Here is a 16,373-nt window from a genome sequence, read left to right on the forward strand (position 1 = left end):
GCAGGCGCCGCCGAGGAAGCTGTTTCCCGCCCGCGGCGGGTTGTGAGGGGAGACCCGCGCGTGACACGGCGTAGTGGCCCGTCTGGGGCTTTGGCCTCAGTGATTTCTGTTAACCCTGTTGGGATTCGTTCCGATTTCTTCTGCTCTGTTCGGCGCCACGGCTGAGATGAGCAGGGACCTCAGGGGCAGGGGGTGTCCCCGGGGACGGGGCTTCCAGGGCTGGCGTGGAGGCTGGCGCGGAGGCTGGCGGGGAAGCTGGCGGGGAAGGGCGCAGAAGGTGGAATGGAAGAGAGCGCCTGAGCCTGGTGAGCTGGCTCCTCCATGCTGCCTCGTGGCCTGCTTGACGCTGGGCAGCGACAGTTTCTTGTCTCCTGGTGCTCTGAGACTGCTGAGAAGGAGATCTTGAAGCTGCCATATCCACCTTGTTTTAATCTCAATCTTTTTCAGCAAGGTCTCGACTCGTTCAGTCAACATTGGACCAGTTTATTCCGTATAAGGGCTGGAAGCTTTATTTCTCTGAAGGTATTTTTAGGCCAATGTTAAGTCTAGCAAATATCTTAATCATTTTTCTCTAGGTCTAGTTTCATGTAGAGGGGATAAGAGGGATAGAAAGCAACTGAGATTCATGTTTGTTATGTGAGAAGATGAATGTAATAAAGATTACTCTTTTAGCATGCTGTAATATTTGTGGGCTCTGAACCTTGGAAAGGAATTTTGAATACTGTAAAATATAGTCTACTGATAAACAGGATGATAAACACGTTTGGTTAGCTACGTGAAGCATGCAGTCTGTCATGCTGGCACGTGGACACCTGTGCTGTGCTTTTCTCTTATGTGCTTGACCTCTGTCAGTGTAGATAGAGTTCTCTTTTGTCAGAGACCTTGTAACAGAATGTTGCTGTGATACTGTAGAGAGCAGCCATCTTCGTCGGTTCTGGAATGCAGAAAAAGAATGAAAGAGAAACTGCCTGTTTATGTATTTAGTGACGAGGAAACAATTGTTTCTGTCAGTTACTAAAACTGTGCTTCTGGTTAGCTTATGCTGACAAGTCGCCTTTTGTCCAGAAGACACAAGCCTTTGAAAAATTTTTCATGCAACGCATTGAACTTTATGATAAGGTAAGTAAATATATATTTCTCTCTGTATGTATGTATCTATCTAATGATATTGATGCAGTAGCATATTTTTCTGATGTGTTTTCTCTGTCAAAGATAATTTCCATCGCAGTTGTGAAATGTTTATGATGTGTTTTGTATGTATGGTGCTTATCATTTGAAGTGTATTTTATAACCTGAAATGTTTCACAGGATGAAATAGAAAGAAAAGGAAGCATCCTCGTGGATTATAAGGAACTGATAGAAGATAAAGAATTATCTAAATCAATACCAGATGTATCTACTGAATTACGGGATATGCCTCAGAAAATACTGCAGTGCATGGGTCTGGCAATTCATCAGGTAAACCTGAAGTTCTGATAGACGTGAACATAACCGCCATGATGAAATAGATTCAGTCAAATTTAAAGGCAATTATTTTATTAAAAAAACAACAAGTTTCTGTGCTTTTCTCTATTACAGAAATCTGCTGTTTATTCAAAAACTGAACGGCCTTTGTTTCTACACCCTTCTTGTATGACTCACAAAATCCTGTTTTGAAAATGATTTGATCTTATTGCATTTTGTAAATTCATCATCAAAATGATTGGCTAAAACTAAGTGGAATTCTAATAGATTCACAGTAAGGACATGTAATTCCTGTACTGCAGGTTGCCTGGGCTGTTTGTCCCACGTCAAGCAGCAGTGCCATACCTGGTGGGTGAGTGGGGAGCAGGCACAGGAATTCCTGGCTCCATTCAGTATCTCCTAAAGTAGTATTTCACTTTTTGTTGAAAGGCAAATTCTCAGATGTTTTTATCGAACAACTCTCCAAATGTTGACCAGGATTAAAGATTATTGTATATTCATTTTTTAACTAAAGAAATGTAACAAATGTGATAATTTTAAATTCCTTTTAGAATGAAGCGTAGAACTGTACATAAACAGGAAAGGGCTGTACTAGGAGTCACTGAACAGCAGAGAGCTCTCTAGTCTTCCCTAACGTGACTGATAGCAATCAAAGAACAGCCAACTGAATCCATGTTGTGTGACATACTACATTCGTGTTTGCCTTTCTGTTCTGAATAGGTGCTAACCAAGGACCTTGAAAGGCATGCTGCAGAGCTGCAGGTGCAGGAAGGGTTACCACTGGATGGAGAGCCTATAATAAATGTTCCTCTCATTCATGCCAGGTAATGGGTGTTGAATATTTGTTCTGTTTGCAGGACCATCTCTTAGCCTCTTTCGTAAGGATCATCAGTGTCCATGCGTGGTGCTGAAGGCTTGCTTGTTTTCTTGAGGGACTTCACTCTGTGAAGCCATTTCCAGAACAGTCTTTTTTTGTCTTCACAATGACAAAACCTAAACTGTCCTTGTGAAGGAAAAAGCAAAAGCAAAAGAAAACAACCCTGCTTATAAAGTGGAGAAACGGTTTATAAATAGAGAATCTATTATGTAAAAATGTGTTTATTAAAAACAGAGAAATACGTTTACATATTTGCTCTTTATTAGGAAGTAGATTATAAACCTGCATCCTTTTAATTAGATAGTGGAGGGTGTTTAGGAAAACCTGTATGTACAAGATCTCAAATCCTTCAGGGCAATTACGGACCATAATTCTGCAGAAGAAAGTACTCATATGTCAATCAATACATCATACTCCTCAAATGTTTCTGCAGCGCAGGCACGGTGGAGCAATGGGTTGGTGGTAAGCTTTCAAAGTGTTCTTGCTTAACATCTTTTGTAGACTGTACAACTATGAGCCGCTAACTCAGCTGAAAAATGTTCGAGCCAACTGTTACGGGAAATACATTGCCTTGCGTGGCACTGTTGTACGTGTCAGTAACATTAAGCCTCTGTGCACTAAGCTGGCCTTTGTATGTGGCACGTGTGGAGATGTTCAGAGTGTTCCTTTGCCTGATGGAAAGTACACTCTTCCAACTAAGGTAAGTTAAAATCATCTAACTTTATATTTTTCCCTTTTGCATTTCTGTAGGGTTTTGAAAAATAGCAACACTGGTAGTATTTAAAACAGGTGGATGTGAGGGGAAGTAGTTCAGGTGTTTAAAGCTAGATTAAACAGTGAACATGTTTGAAAAAATTAAATTTACCATCCAACTTTGCATTGTTACATGACCTTGCTATTTGGAAAAAATGTATACTGGTGAGACAAAAGCAGTTTGTAGAATCTCCTGCAAAATAAAAAAGGGAATTGTACCAATCACGTGTATTTGTTCCAACAGCTGAATCAGGGATCAGCTGGCTGTGCTTGATAGCTCTTTATTAATGATACATATGTTAATTTGTAACCCTAATTTAACTTGGATTTTTTCCCCTGAAATTGCATTAATAAATCTCATTGTTTTGCTTACTTTCTGTATGAAAAAAAAAAGACATTTTAAAAACTACTATTGAAGAGATCTGAGAATGAATTAAAATTAATACTGTTACAGTGCCTTGTTCCTGAGTGCCGTGGCCGATCTTTCACACCTGACAGGAGCTCTCCTTTAACTACCACAGTGGACTGGCAGTCTGTTAAGTAAGCTTCTTTCCCTTCTGCAAAAAATATAATGCAACAGGGCAGTCAGGAAGTGACAGAGTGGCTCACTCCATTTTATACTGTGTAACTTTAACCTCTCTACCCTCTTTCAGTTCAAAGCCCTTACCTCTTGTCCCTTCACTATGCTGCTGCTGGAGTACCTCCCCAGCTTTCCTGCAGGCCCCTTTAGGTATTGGAAGACCACGATTAGGTCTCCCCAGAGCCTTCTGTTCTCCAGGCTGAACAAACTCAGCTCCCTCAGCCTGGAGAGGTGCTCCAGCCCTCTGAGCATCTTCGTGGCCCTCCTCTGGACCTGCTTCAGTAGCTCTACATCTTTCTTGTGCAGTACTCCAGATAGGGCCTCATGAGAGCAAAGCAGAGGGGAACAACCCCCTCTCTCTCCCTGCTGCCCTCCCTCTGTTAATGCAGCCCAGGATGCTGTTGGCCTTGCGGGCTGCAAGCGCACGCTGCTGGCTCACATCCAGCTTTTGTCCACCAGAACACCTAAGTCCTTCTCCCCACGGCTGCTCTCAGTCTCTTCTCTGGCCAGCCTGTGTTTGTGGTAGGAGTTGCCCCAGCTCAGGCATAGTGCCCTGGCTGGCACTTAGCCTCATTGGACTCCATGAGGTTCACACATCACACCTCTCCAGCCTGTCCAGGTCCCTCTGGATGCCATCCCTTCCTTCCAATGTGTTGACTGCATGACTGAGTTTGGTGTCATTGGTGGTCTTGCTGGGGCCCTATATCGCAGACAAATATGGAAATAGTGCTGATCCCAGTACTACTGAGAAATGTTAAGTTCATGCTCTTTGCAACTTTCCTCAATTGTTCTTGGTTGCGTCTATTGTTTAATAATTCCTTTTAATGATCTGGAGGTCAGTTAGGAAAGTCCTATTAAATGACATCCATCAGTTGTGACAGTTGAATGAACAAAAGGTAAACTTAAGGGCTAAAAATCTTAGTTTAAAATGATACTGATTATGTCTCCAGTACCTAAGGTATACTCTGTAGAAGGCAGTAGTGCTGGGCCCATCCGTTCATCTACTTTTTATGTCCTAATCAGCAAGTGTGCCTAAAGATGTCTGAACTTTGCTATGGGTGAACATGTTACAGTTTCTATTTCTTCAGAAACTAACTATGTTAGTGTAGCGAGGTAGACAGTGGATTTCTTATATCTTTTTCCTCACTTGTACTGTACTATCACCACTGCTGACTGCTGTTCTGTAACATACGTTCAGGAGAGCTCTTTCTTGCCCAGCCTTCTACAGCTACACAGAGCGAGCTACTGTTTTTTCTGTGGTCTGAGGAAATTCTTGGGCTTTGTTAAGGTTAAAATGCCAATTGTGCATTCATTAGGGCTGTCATGTCTGACATCCTCACTTTGTACATGAAGTCCATCTTAGTTCACATACTGTACTTACTTCTACAAGAACATGTGCACTGGTGATAGCAAATGTGAACTTTACTTATTATTTCAGGAGTTCGTTGTTATTGTCTTGGGTTTTGTGTATAATATATTCCCATTTGTTAAAGTCTGAACTGAAAAATGCTGTTTCTCTAAATTCAGCACTGCTGTTTCTAGAGTTGAGCAGAACGTTTCTGATGCCTCCCTTCTCAGTTCAGAAAGGACTGGTCGGAAGTTCATGTCTACGGAGTTTATATGCTGTAATTGAATTGGGAAGTTGTTTGTTGCACAGAGTTGTTGCACGGGTTCTTGTGTTGCAGGGTTCAGGAGCTCATGTCGGATGATCAGCGAGAAGCAGGCCGAATCCCTCGCACAATTGAATGTGAGCTGGTTCAAGATCTTGTGGACAGTTGTGTCCCAGGAGATGTGGTCACAATTACAGGGGTAGTTAAGGTGTTTAGCACTGAGGAAGGTAAGAGATGTATCATAGAAGACTTCTTTGTGTGGGGGGCTTTTCTGTTGATTATACAGGATAAACAGCCCTCCCCTTTCATTTGAGCTTGCAAAGTTGTACAAGAGTTAAGTGTATATCTCTTCAGAACTTTCCAGAATTTCACACCAAGGCGTCATTTTGAACAAGCAATGTGCTTTGCTGTTTGAGAGGAGCGCTGTCTCTAATGTCTACTGATAGTTGGGCTTTGTCTTCTGCACCTCACTGGTCTACGTGTGATGCTAATCCTGAAGTGGCGGTGCTGACATGCAGCGCTTCGGAGAATGTCAGCTGCTAGGAAAGCCTTCTCTGAACTAATAATACGAGGGGGACATCCTTATTTCTTCAAGTCTCATTAAGATTCATTTTTTGCTTAATGTTTTTCCCTCCATGTCTCTTCAAAGGACAGGAAAACCATCACACTACTGTGAAGGCATATTATCTTTCTCAACTTAGTCCTCCCTGGAGAAATCGTTAACCTTTTTTTTTTTTTTCCCCCAACTGAAGAACTATGTTGTGCACAGCTGTAATAGATGAATATATTGCAGAGAATCGCAGTAGTGATTTACTGTGTGCCTGCATTCACTGCTCAGTAATCATTTTCTTGAGGATATAGAAAATGTTTAATTGTTAAGGTACATGTTTAATTGTTCTGCACTCTGTGAAGATTTCTTCTGTAAATATTGAATGGGAAGAAATTTTTATGTGATTTTTTGTTTGAAGATCTAAAGTGCCTGGAAAACTTCATTTATGCTGCAAGAAAATTCTATAAATGCATAAACATACACCCTCCCCCCCCCAATTCAGAATAATAATTTGTGTACCTAAAAGCATGGAACTTAGTGAACAAACGTAGCTAGAAGCTGTAATACACTTTACATCAATTTTTGAAAATGTAGGTGTTGAACCATTTAAAATATGAACAGCCTGTATTTTGTACGTATCTGTACCTCGGAGTTTTGAATTACCTTGTTCTGCTAGTAAGTAACGGTGGTGTACTTAAGGTGTAAAAATTATTCCTTAATTGCCTGTCAATCTTTCTAACAGGAGCGTCTAAAAATAAGAATGACAAGTGTGTGTTCTTGCTGTACGTTGAGGCAAATTCTGTCAGCAACAGTAAAGGACAAAAAACAAAGAATTTTGACGATGAGACTTTTCAGCGATCGTTCATGGAGTTTTCTCTCAAGGACCTCTATGCTGTTCAAGAAATTCAAGCTGAGGAAAATCTCTTCAGGATTATTGTGAAGTAAGTTGTGTCAGACCTAGGTTAGGCGTGACCAAATTTGGTCCGACGTGACGGCTACAAAATCTTAAAGCTATGAAAATCTTAAAGCTTTGAAATGTCTGAGGCCTGGACAATATATTGCCTGCAGATTTAACACACCAAAGTGGGCAAGGGGCTCCAGTGGAAGTGGAAGTATTACAGTAGGGAATGCAAATGGAAACTGAGGGTTTTAGAACTTTGGAATACGGGGAAGTTTGGAGTGTTTCAGATCAACTCTGAGACAGAATGCCACAGGTAGATTAAGCGATTAATTCATTTGTGTTCCTCAGTAACTAATTTTAACTCACGAGCACTGTTTTGTTGTCTACTCTGCTTTTTCACAGCAGAGGAAAGAGGTGGGAGAACTTATCAGAGGGTTCTGTAAAGACCCTCAGCTCAGATAGAAGGGTACCTGTCCAACTGGACCATCCCTCTGCTCCTCCCAGTGGAGTCAAAGACAGAAAGCTGTAGCACCTTTAGAAGGGAGTTACAGGTAGTTACTGGATAAAGATCAGAATGGTTGCAGTAACCATTGGAAAACTGGTTCTCTGCGTTTGTGCAAACCCAAATGAAAGGTTTTTCTTACTGTTTCAAGTATGTCTATCTGAAAATTTGGAGAAATTCAGTACTGTTTTTATATTTAACTGACTCTAAGGGTTCAACAACTAAGCAAAAAATATATGTGCTTATAAAAGTATTCTGGTACAAAGAGATAGAACAAGTGATTATTTAATATTAACACGAAGTCCGTATTCCTCCTGGGTCACAGTTTGCTTTGTTTTTCAGCTCTCTTTGTCCTGCAATCTACGGCCACGAGGTATGCAATTTATCAGCTCTGCTTGCAGCTTCAGTTTGAAATGTTAGTGCCACATTAAACTCCTGTGGGATGTATGAAGTTCATTGGAGGTGCGGGGAAGGGGCAGGGGCTGTATTTATGGGTGACTTCAGTTGTTCCAGTGTGTGAACTGACGAGGCGGCCTTATACCCTTGGAACTTTCTTAGGGGATTTAAGTTCTTTCATTCAGAGGGAAAGAGTTCTTACGGACAGATCTGGGGAGTTGTCAGTGTTGATCAGCAGGACTGAATACTTACTAACGTTCAGATGTATCACTGCAGATTGTAAAGGCAGGCTTGGCCCTGGCCTTATTTGGAGGATGTCAGAAGTTTGTCGATGACAAGAACAGAATCCCAGTGCGAGGAGATCCACATGTTCTCATTGTTGGAGATCCAGGATTAGGAAAAAGTCAAATGTTGCAAGTATGGGTTTATTTGTTACTACTGTATAATTGTATTTTTCTTGAATTCTTTGCTGCCTTACCTAGCTGGAGAGATGACTTCATGTAGCATGCCTCAGATATAGTACAGTATCCAAATGGGTTTCCTGCTGCCCTCTCTTTCCAGAGAGCCTTGCAGAAGAGAACCCGTCTGTTAAAGCACTTATCCAAGCAGGTATACTCAGTCAATCCTGTGAGATTTCTAATGCTGTGTAGGCTTGCTGTCCTTCCCTTGTTAGCTCATTTCATAGCCTTCCTCTCTGGTGAGGTGATTTGCTCCTTCCTATCTTCTTTTAGCTGACCTACTGTCAAACAAAATAAGTGCATTCTTAGAACTACCGTGCCACTCACCTTCAGAGAGGTGTATTTCCATTCTCTTACCCTATTTCTGTGTTGCTGGCCCAGATCTTTGTCCTTTGGAAAAGGGATCTGCTGCTACTATTGTAGGAGTCTTGGTGGGCATTTTTGTATGACTGTGGCAAAGCCAGCTGCTAGTAAAATTTCTTCCTCTTAAACAAATTTTTAAATTATTTTTCTCACTGAATCAGGAAATTCTGGCGTCAGAAAGATGTTTTTTTTTTCTTAATGTCATTCCTAAAAAAATAGAATGTCATTCAAAATGAGCTATGAGTCTAGTCCTCCGATAAGACCCTGAGACAAGGCTCCTCTCGGTCGTCACTGTCTCCGGACAAAAAATGACGAAGAGGAAAACAAAGCTGTGTAGGAGCCAGTTTGTGGTGGGTTTTGTTATCGTGTTGTTTGTTTGTTTGTTTAACTCTGCAGTCGGTGCCTGTCATAACTGGCACTGAGCAAATATACTTTGGGTGTTATCTTTTGATTAAAGTATAGGCGCAACTAACTATAGAGATTTACTAGGAAAATCCAGTCACGGTAACTGTATTCTAGATAAATTTAACTGCAGCATGGCTGTGTTTTGTCAGTCCGTTCAAATTACAAGCTGTTTTCTGGGTGCTAGGGGCATGGAGAAGACTAGTACTGTCTTTCATCCCTTAGCTGTGGGGCAAACTCTACATGCCTCCTCTGAAACAGCTTGTGCTGAGCACTCAGACAAGATGTTAGTCTGAATTGACTTTGGGATATGAAGGTACAGAAACTATATATCTGCAGTTTGGTGATGTTTGGATGGGAAGTTACCAAGCATTTTGATATGCTTTGAAATGTAAGTGTTGTGCCCCAAGTCCTTGCAGTTTTGATAACACAGTAGGCAGGACTCTGTGCCAGTACTGTGAAGGTAGTTATTCCTACTAATTTTACAGAAATAGATTTCTTGGGGTTGAAAGGAGTCCTAACTTGACTGTTGGGCAACGTTAAATGGGAAGAAACAGATTTGTTTTGCTTTGCGCTGTTTCTCTAGAATAAGGCTTATGAAATCGTTTACCTTGGGGAGAGAAAAAAGTCCTTCCTTCTCTTCTAGGCAGTGTGTAATGTTGCTCCTCGAGGTGTGTATGTTTGTGGTAATACTTCCACCAGCTCTGGCCTGACTGTTACGCTGTCTAGAGATGGTGCTTCTGGAGATTTTGCCTTGGAAGCTGGTGCTTTAGTGCTTGGAGATCAAGGTAATATTACAGGCTTAATATGTACAAACAGGATGGGGCAAGGTACTGCTGAGTTTAAGACAACACTGCAGTGCTTGTGTGACTGGGTGGAAAATGCGAGTTTGAAGTATGGTACTGGCATTCCAGATCTGGGAAGTTCTGAGCTTCACCAGCAGTGGTTCCTGCTTTCCTAGGGCCTTGCTTACGTATAAAACTGCAATTTCTGCAATTCACACACCAGTCTTATTTAATGATGTGTCAAAGATCTAAGATTTCCCTTTTTGAGAAATCTGACTTAATGTCAGGTACTGGATTCTTACTGCTTTTGAAAAATAGCTTGTTTATGAGATCAGCTGTCTATTTCTATTTTTTAAAAAGCTTACTTTGTCATCTTAACGAGAAACCAAGACGCTGCACCTGGCCTGGGTTGCAGAAGCAGCAACATGAAATGGAAACGGACTGTGCTGAAAGGAAGGCTTGGTCCAATGTCTCCTCCAGTATCTAGAATCTAAGCTGAGTTTCTGACATTGTGTGGGATTGTAGCATACACTTGTCCATCAGTTAGTGTGTTTTCTAATAAATCTTTGTCCTGTGCTAACTGTTTCCAGGTATTTGTGGAATAGATGAATTTGATAAGATGGGAAGCCAGCATCAGGCTTTGCTGGAAGCCATGGAACAGCAAAGTATCAGCCTTGCCAAGGCTGGTATTGTTTGCAGTTTGCCAGCCAGGACGTCTATTGTTGCTGCAGCAAACCCAGTTGGAGGACATTATAACAAAGCCAAAACAGTGTCTGAGAACTTAAAGTAAGCACTTCCTGAAATGCTGCTGGTATGGTTTGCATCCTGGAGCGGGAGATTCTGCCAGTCTTGTATAAGATTGATTTCTGGCTTTCTGGATCTTGAACACAAGCTTATTGTAGTTTTTCATGCTTCTGGGGAGACAAATTGCTGTTCTGTTTTATTTTGAATGAAATGGACAGGATTCTCTCTCTTTGATGTAGAGCAGAGTTGCTGTAGTCTTGCTACTTTTATACAACTATTGTATTGTTCTTGTTTTTACTGTAGGATGGGGAGTGCTTTACTGTCAAGATTTGACTTAGTTTTTATTTTGCTGGACACCCCAAATGAAGACCACGATCATTTGCTGTCGGAGCACGTGATGGCAATCCGAGCTGGAAAGCAGGCAGCCTGCAGCAGCGCGGTTGTGAGCCGTACCAGCGTGCAGGATCGCTCTGTTCTTGAAGTTGTTTCAGATCGGCCTCTGCTTGAAAGACTAAAGGTAGCACTCATCCCGTGCCTCTTGCTGTGTGTTCCTGCGGTGTTCTTTGCCGTAGACCTGGCAGCCCTGACTTGCCAGATGTCTTCAGTCTCCCATTCTTCTCATGAGAATTGGCTCAGAATTAACTAAAAATTATTTAAGGCACCAGTTTCTACAACTTGTCTGTTGTAGCTAACAACACTTATTGTGCTGGAGTTGCTAAAATTGTGTCAATTCATACAGTAGAGATTTTGGTGGGGGTAATGGGAAGATACTTAGCATGAAAATGCTCTAAATCAAACTTGATGATTTCAGTGAAGAGCTACAGAACTAGACTGGGATAGTAATTTTATAGAACATGTTATGCTTTGAAATACTGAATGCAGATGAAGCAGTGTGTAAACAAACACTTGGATGTCTGCAAGCCAAGGAAGACTGAGGATTATAGGAGGAAAACTGTTTTTTTTTTTTTTTAATTAAACTTCTGTGGTCAGTTTGGCTCATGCTGCAAATGCCAGGTTTTTGGAAAAACAAACTGCTGCCCCTTGCACTCTTCAAAGTGTCAAAAACGATGGCCTAACCTTCTGTAGAGATGCATCTTGTAACAATTGGGAAATTGGATTTTCACTTTTTGAAAGAGACTTCTTCTTAAGATTAACTCATTTTTGGCACTAAGGAGTGCAAGTTACAAGCTTCTGCCAGGTGTGTTTAATAACGTGTCTAAACATGCTGCATCGGTTTTAAAAGAATACGGCTTATATATGTAGAACCAAAGCCCTTAGAGTGCGTGTTCAGAGCTTCACAAAGATGTCACCAGATAAAGCATAGAAGATGAAAAGTTTGTTTAAAAACTGTGTTGTGTTCTAGAAGGTTCTGATGGAAGATCGGAAATCTAAGACCCTTGTTTGTAATTGGGTTAGCTCTCACCAGGAGAAAACTTTGATGCCATTCCACATCAGCTGCTGAGGAAGTACGTCGGTTATGCTCGGCAGTACGTTCACCCAAATTTATCTCCAGAAGCTGCTCAGGTCCTTCAGGAATTCTACCTGGAGCTTCGGAAGCAGAACCAGGGAGCAGGCAGCACTCCAATCACAACGAGGCAGCTGGAGTCACTGATTCGACTCACAGAGGTAAATTCAGGCTTTAATACTTGAAGGACTGAAAACAGAGATTATTCCTAAATGATACCCATACTGCTGTGTTATCCCTTGAGTGGGGTTTTTTTGTTTGTTTGTTTTAAGATGATAAGAGACTTACAGATGCTTAAAGAGCTACTGTTGCTTAAAGCCTCTTATGAAGTAAAACGTCCTTGAGCTAGAAATAAAACCTATCACGTTCTCCTAAAAGGCAAGAAAGGTGCTGGCAGGGACAAGCTGCTGCCCACCTTGAACTGTTACTGTTTTTACATATATTATTTGTGGTGTGCTGCTTCCTGAGAATAAGCTGTAAAAACTGCAACCTACATCTTGGTAACGTGTATGAACGAGATGACGTTGAAATGCTATCAAAATAGATCTACATTCTGTAGGCTCAGATTCTGTCTTTGTGCTCCCAAAATTTGTGCTTATTGTATCATTGCACATGTGGGGCAGGGCTGTAGCTTTTTCTCTCGTCAGGTGTAATATCTTAAATATACCTTTCTGATACACTTTGTTTTAAGGCACGATCAAGGCTGGAATTAAGGGAGAAATGTACCAAGGAAGATGCTGAGGACGTAATAGAAATAATGAAATACAGGTAATACAGAGTGCTTTAAAAATAAAGCATTGTGTTGCTATTCATTCACTTTCTAAAACAGACGTGCAAACACAGTGAAGAAATGCCTTTAGCAAATGTAGGCCCCCAGAACCAACATTCAGCGTGTTTAATTCCTGCTTAAAAACTGACAGCAGCCCTCAGTTGAATACTCCCACTTGGACCTTTGAGTTGTATCGTTGCAGCATATTACATCAGTCCACAGTAATGTAGAGATGAGGTGCTGCCGAAGATTTTCCTCTAGTGTGACCACTCTCTGTTGCTGCTGTTGAACAATTTAAGTTCAAAAGTAATTTGGACAGATGCTGTTTCTGTGTTCCCTAGATAGGAAACCATCCCCTAGGAAAAAGTCACTATCTGTCTTCTGAAAACTTTGCACTTCGAGTGGTGATGTTCCAGGAAGGAAGTTCACACATTTTTACTTTAACGTCCCATTTCTTTTGATATATTTATCTTAGCATGCTGGGAACCTACTCAGATGAGTTTGGAAAACTGGACTTTGAACGTTCACAGCATGGGTCTGGGATGAGCAATCGGTCACAAGCCAAAAGATTTGTTTCTGCCCTTAACAGTATTGCAGAAAGAACTTACAACAATCTCTTTGATTTGCAACAACTTCGACAGGTTGCAAAGGAGCTACAAATACGAGTAAGTCTGGAAGTCAAACATTTCTTTAACAACTATAAAAGCAGTCAGAATGATTTACTGTGTATTTATTCAGGCTGGCGTGGTGTCTGCTCTGTCTTCACCATGAGCTTTCTGCTTGGCCTTCAGTGGCCTGCGTACGCCTCTTGCGTTTTCATTCCTGCTTTGAGCATCCTTGTGCTCTAACGTGGTGGGAACATCACGTAGGACAGATGGCCGCAAATGTGTTTTGTCCCGTAGTAATTTACATTCTGTACTTGAAGGGTTGAGCAGGGTTGCCAAACAAAAATGTTAATAGTTAATTCTACTTTTGGCTTCATGGTGAAAAGCTTTACATTCCAATGTAAGACTTGAAACTGGATTTCAGGCATAATAAGTGAGAAGGGGAGACAATGAATTTCTTTGTATGGAACTTAATGCCTGGCAGTATTGCTGTTCTTCCTGTTACCTGGTTAACCTACCGTGCCCTGCTGGCACGAGATGACTTCTGTCTCCAAACTTGTCCAAATGCTGACTATAGGCTGACTAGATTTGGTGTGAATCCCATCTGGCAGAATATGTTGTTGCCCTCTCTCTTCTCACAAGGCCATTCGTTCATTCATCAACTAGTTACTTGTAGCTAAGTGAATTCTAATTTTTCTAACAGAATATTGAATGGGCAAAAGATACATTATAAATCCTTGGAAATGAATGAGAGCGGTAGAAAATAGGCTTTTCTTCAGTCCACGCGGTTGATATTTATGTTTCAGAACCTGGGTTTATACACATGTTACTCTGCATACTTTGTGCGCATCACAAACGCTTTTATATGCCTTACCAAATGTACCAGTAAAGCATCAAAGGGTGCCACTGACTGTGTGCCACCTGCTTGTAGCTCGTTGGTTTGTGAAGGAAACTCAGTTCTGGCTCAGTTCTGTTCACTAAGTAATGCACCAATACTACAATTCTTTTAAAACATTTATGTTGCTTTTTATTGGATAGAATTTATTTTTTCCAGTTTGGCATTTATGCTTGTCTCTTTTCCCTCCGCCTCAACCACAGGTATTTGATTTTGAGAGCTTTATTGAATCCCTGAATGATCAGGGCTATCTCTTGAAAAAAGGCTTGAGACTTTATCAGCTTCAGACTATGTGAGAAGAGCTGCTGCCATAAACTTTGAGACATACTTACCGTGCCTGGAATGGACTCATACTGATGGATATGCAGCAGTAAAGCGCCCTGACTTGCAGCCTGCCACAGGAGCACCTCTGGCTCTGTTGCTTACTGCAAGTTCCCGTTCAAAAATCGGTAGTGCCAGCAGGCTTGCTAGAAGCTAGCGTAGGACATGCTGCCCTGTGGTGCTGCTGCTTGACTCATCCTGCACGGCTGCCAGCCCAATCCATCAGAACAACGAATTTCAGTTCTGAACTCCAAGTGATTGTTGGACCCACAGATTTTAAAACTGAAATCGTTCATGAGAAGACGACGTGAGGTGTGTTTTTAGCACTGCAGTTCATTTGAGGAATTTAGAGTACTGAAGTATTTCTAAAAATTCGGGAACTTACGTGTTGAGCTGCTGCAGCTTTATAGCTGTAAGGATTGAGTTTTGTTGATTTGCAACTCTCTATTTATTGGTCTTCCTAACAGATTTTATTTGAAGCGCAAGTCTAATTTATGAAAGTCTCCTCATTACAATGCTTAATGTGTAAAATGGGAATTGTCTTTTTATTTCTCATTAAATATGATAAATGGGAATAACAGTAATGGTGACCACTTGTGTGGCTGTTAATAGCTATTAGGGAACACGTTCCCGTCACATACTGTGTATGCCTACTTTTAACTGTTCTAAGAAGGGTAAACTATAAGAATATTAGCTTCAGTCTTTCAGCTCTTTCGTCAAGTGACTTTTCTTTTCCTTCCCCCTCTCTCCACCTCCCCCCCTTGCACAATCTGACCTAGGGCAGTGTTGCATAAGAGATAAATAAAACACAGTGCTGGAATTTCCCAGGTGGAGTTCTGCCTCACCTGGCACTGCTTCCTACAGTTCCTTCACTGCAGAGGTCCTTCCACGTGGGTGTCCCCCCCCCCCCCCCCCATGTGCCTGGGGCCGTTCCTCCTCCCCAGCTGCAGGACTTTACCCTTCCCCTTGTTGAATGTGAGAGGAGGCTGCTGGCAGCCCCTGGCCCCAGCCTGCTGGGCTCTCTCGGTGTGCCCACCACCCCTCCCCATTTCGTGTTCTCTGCACCCTTCAGAACGTGCACTTTACCACGTCCAGGCAATGTTCTTTCACTCCCCTCTTCTCCCAAACAATTAGAGGCTACCACCTCTGCGTGGTGTGCCGAAAGAAGTAATACACTCCTGGGGACGCACACAATTCACCTACTCCTTCTTAACTGTCTTTCAGAGTGAGGTAGAGTTAACAAACATACACGTGAACGGTGGTTTTTGTTGCTTTGGGTTTTTTTTCCCATTTTGCCAGTTACTGAGCACTGCGTATAGTCAGAGGGGGACAAACCTTGGCTGCAGTCTGTAGCGCTGCCCGGAGCAGGAGTAAAACCTTGTGTCTCCTTAACAGCAGTTAATGTTAGGGGGAAGGGATAAGTCAGTTGCTGCAACTGAAGAAGTCAGCTCATAGTTCCTCGAGCCAAAGCAAACACGACTGAGAGGAGCAAGAGGCCGAGAACCAAGCACGAGAGTCCCTCCGCTCTCTGAGAAGCCTTACGGCAAAGCAAACCGTTCACTTATTTCTTCAAGGACTCGCGAAGGAACGTACGGGCTAAGAATTTTGCCCGAGGTCGCCCCCCCCCTCGCCTCAAGTTGCACAGCTCCCCGTTGTGCGGGGAGGAGCGTGGAGAGCCATGCCGCCACGGGAACAGGTACCGGTTGCCCGGGGCCGGGCGTGCCGGGCCGAGGGGCGCCCCTAGCCCTCGCCAGGAGCCTGCCGTAAAGCGCGCGGCCCGCCGCCGAGGGCGCCGCCGTAAAGCGTCGTAAAGCGTCGCCCCGCCTCCCCTCGCACGGGCGCAACCCCGCGGCTCGTCCCCTGTCCCCGAGCCCCCGTCGCTCTGCTGGGGAGGCGGATGGCGGCGGCGGGAGGACGCTCGCTCCGGCGAGCG

The 16,373-nt window shown here is 42.7% G+C and overlaps 1 protein-coding gene across 2 annotated transcripts; it reads left to right on the forward strand.

Annotated features, from left to right (window-relative positions):
- Positions 6-15,024, forward strand: MCM8 (minichromosome maintenance 8 homologous recombination repair factor). Of its 2 annotated transcripts, XM_021389866.1 has the most exons (18): positions 9-305; positions 448-522; positions 1,037-1,119; positions 1,309-1,458; positions 2,185-2,288; positions 2,843-3,041; positions 3,549-3,634; positions 5,360-5,511; positions 6,577-6,775; positions 7,580-7,610; positions 7,910-8,050; positions 9,503-9,644; positions 10,232-10,427; positions 10,689-10,902; positions 11,802-12,011; positions 12,542-12,618; positions 13,095-13,284; positions 14,323-15,024. In XM_021389866.1, exons 1-18 carry the CDS (start codon positions 167-169, stop codon positions 14,413-14,415), a joined length of 2,481 nt encoding a protein of 826 aa, XP_021245541.1. In that variant the 5' UTR covers positions 9-166; the 3' UTR covers positions 14,416-15,024. The 2 variants fall into 2 exon arrangements, with proteins under 2 accessions (XP_021245542.1, XP_021245541.1); XM_021389867.1 differs by lacking the exons at positions 12,542-12,618; positions 13,095-13,284; positions 14,323-15,024 and having other exon boundaries at positions 6-305; positions 11,749-11,993.

Source organism: Numida meleagris, chromosome 3 (assembly GCF_002078875.1).
Source record: "Numida meleagris isolate 19003 breed g44 Domestic line chromosome 3, NumMel1.0, whole genome shotgun sequence".
NCBI lineage: Eukaryota > Metazoa > Chordata > Aves > Galliformes > Numididae > Numida > Numida meleagris.

Coding starts and splice junctions, on each gene's coding strand:
- MCM8 (XM_021389866.1), top strand. CDS start 167: ATGAGCAGGGACCTCAGGGGCAGGGGGTGTCCCCGGGGACGGGGCTTC. Junction 5,512..6,576: donor GGTGTTTAGCACTGAGGAAG/GTAAGAGATGTA, acceptor TCTTTCTAACAG/GAGCGTCTAAAAATAAGAAT. Junction 9,645..10,231: donor TTTAGTGCTTGGAGATCAAG/GTAATATTACAG, acceptor AACTGTTTCCAG/GTATTTGTGGAATAGATGAA.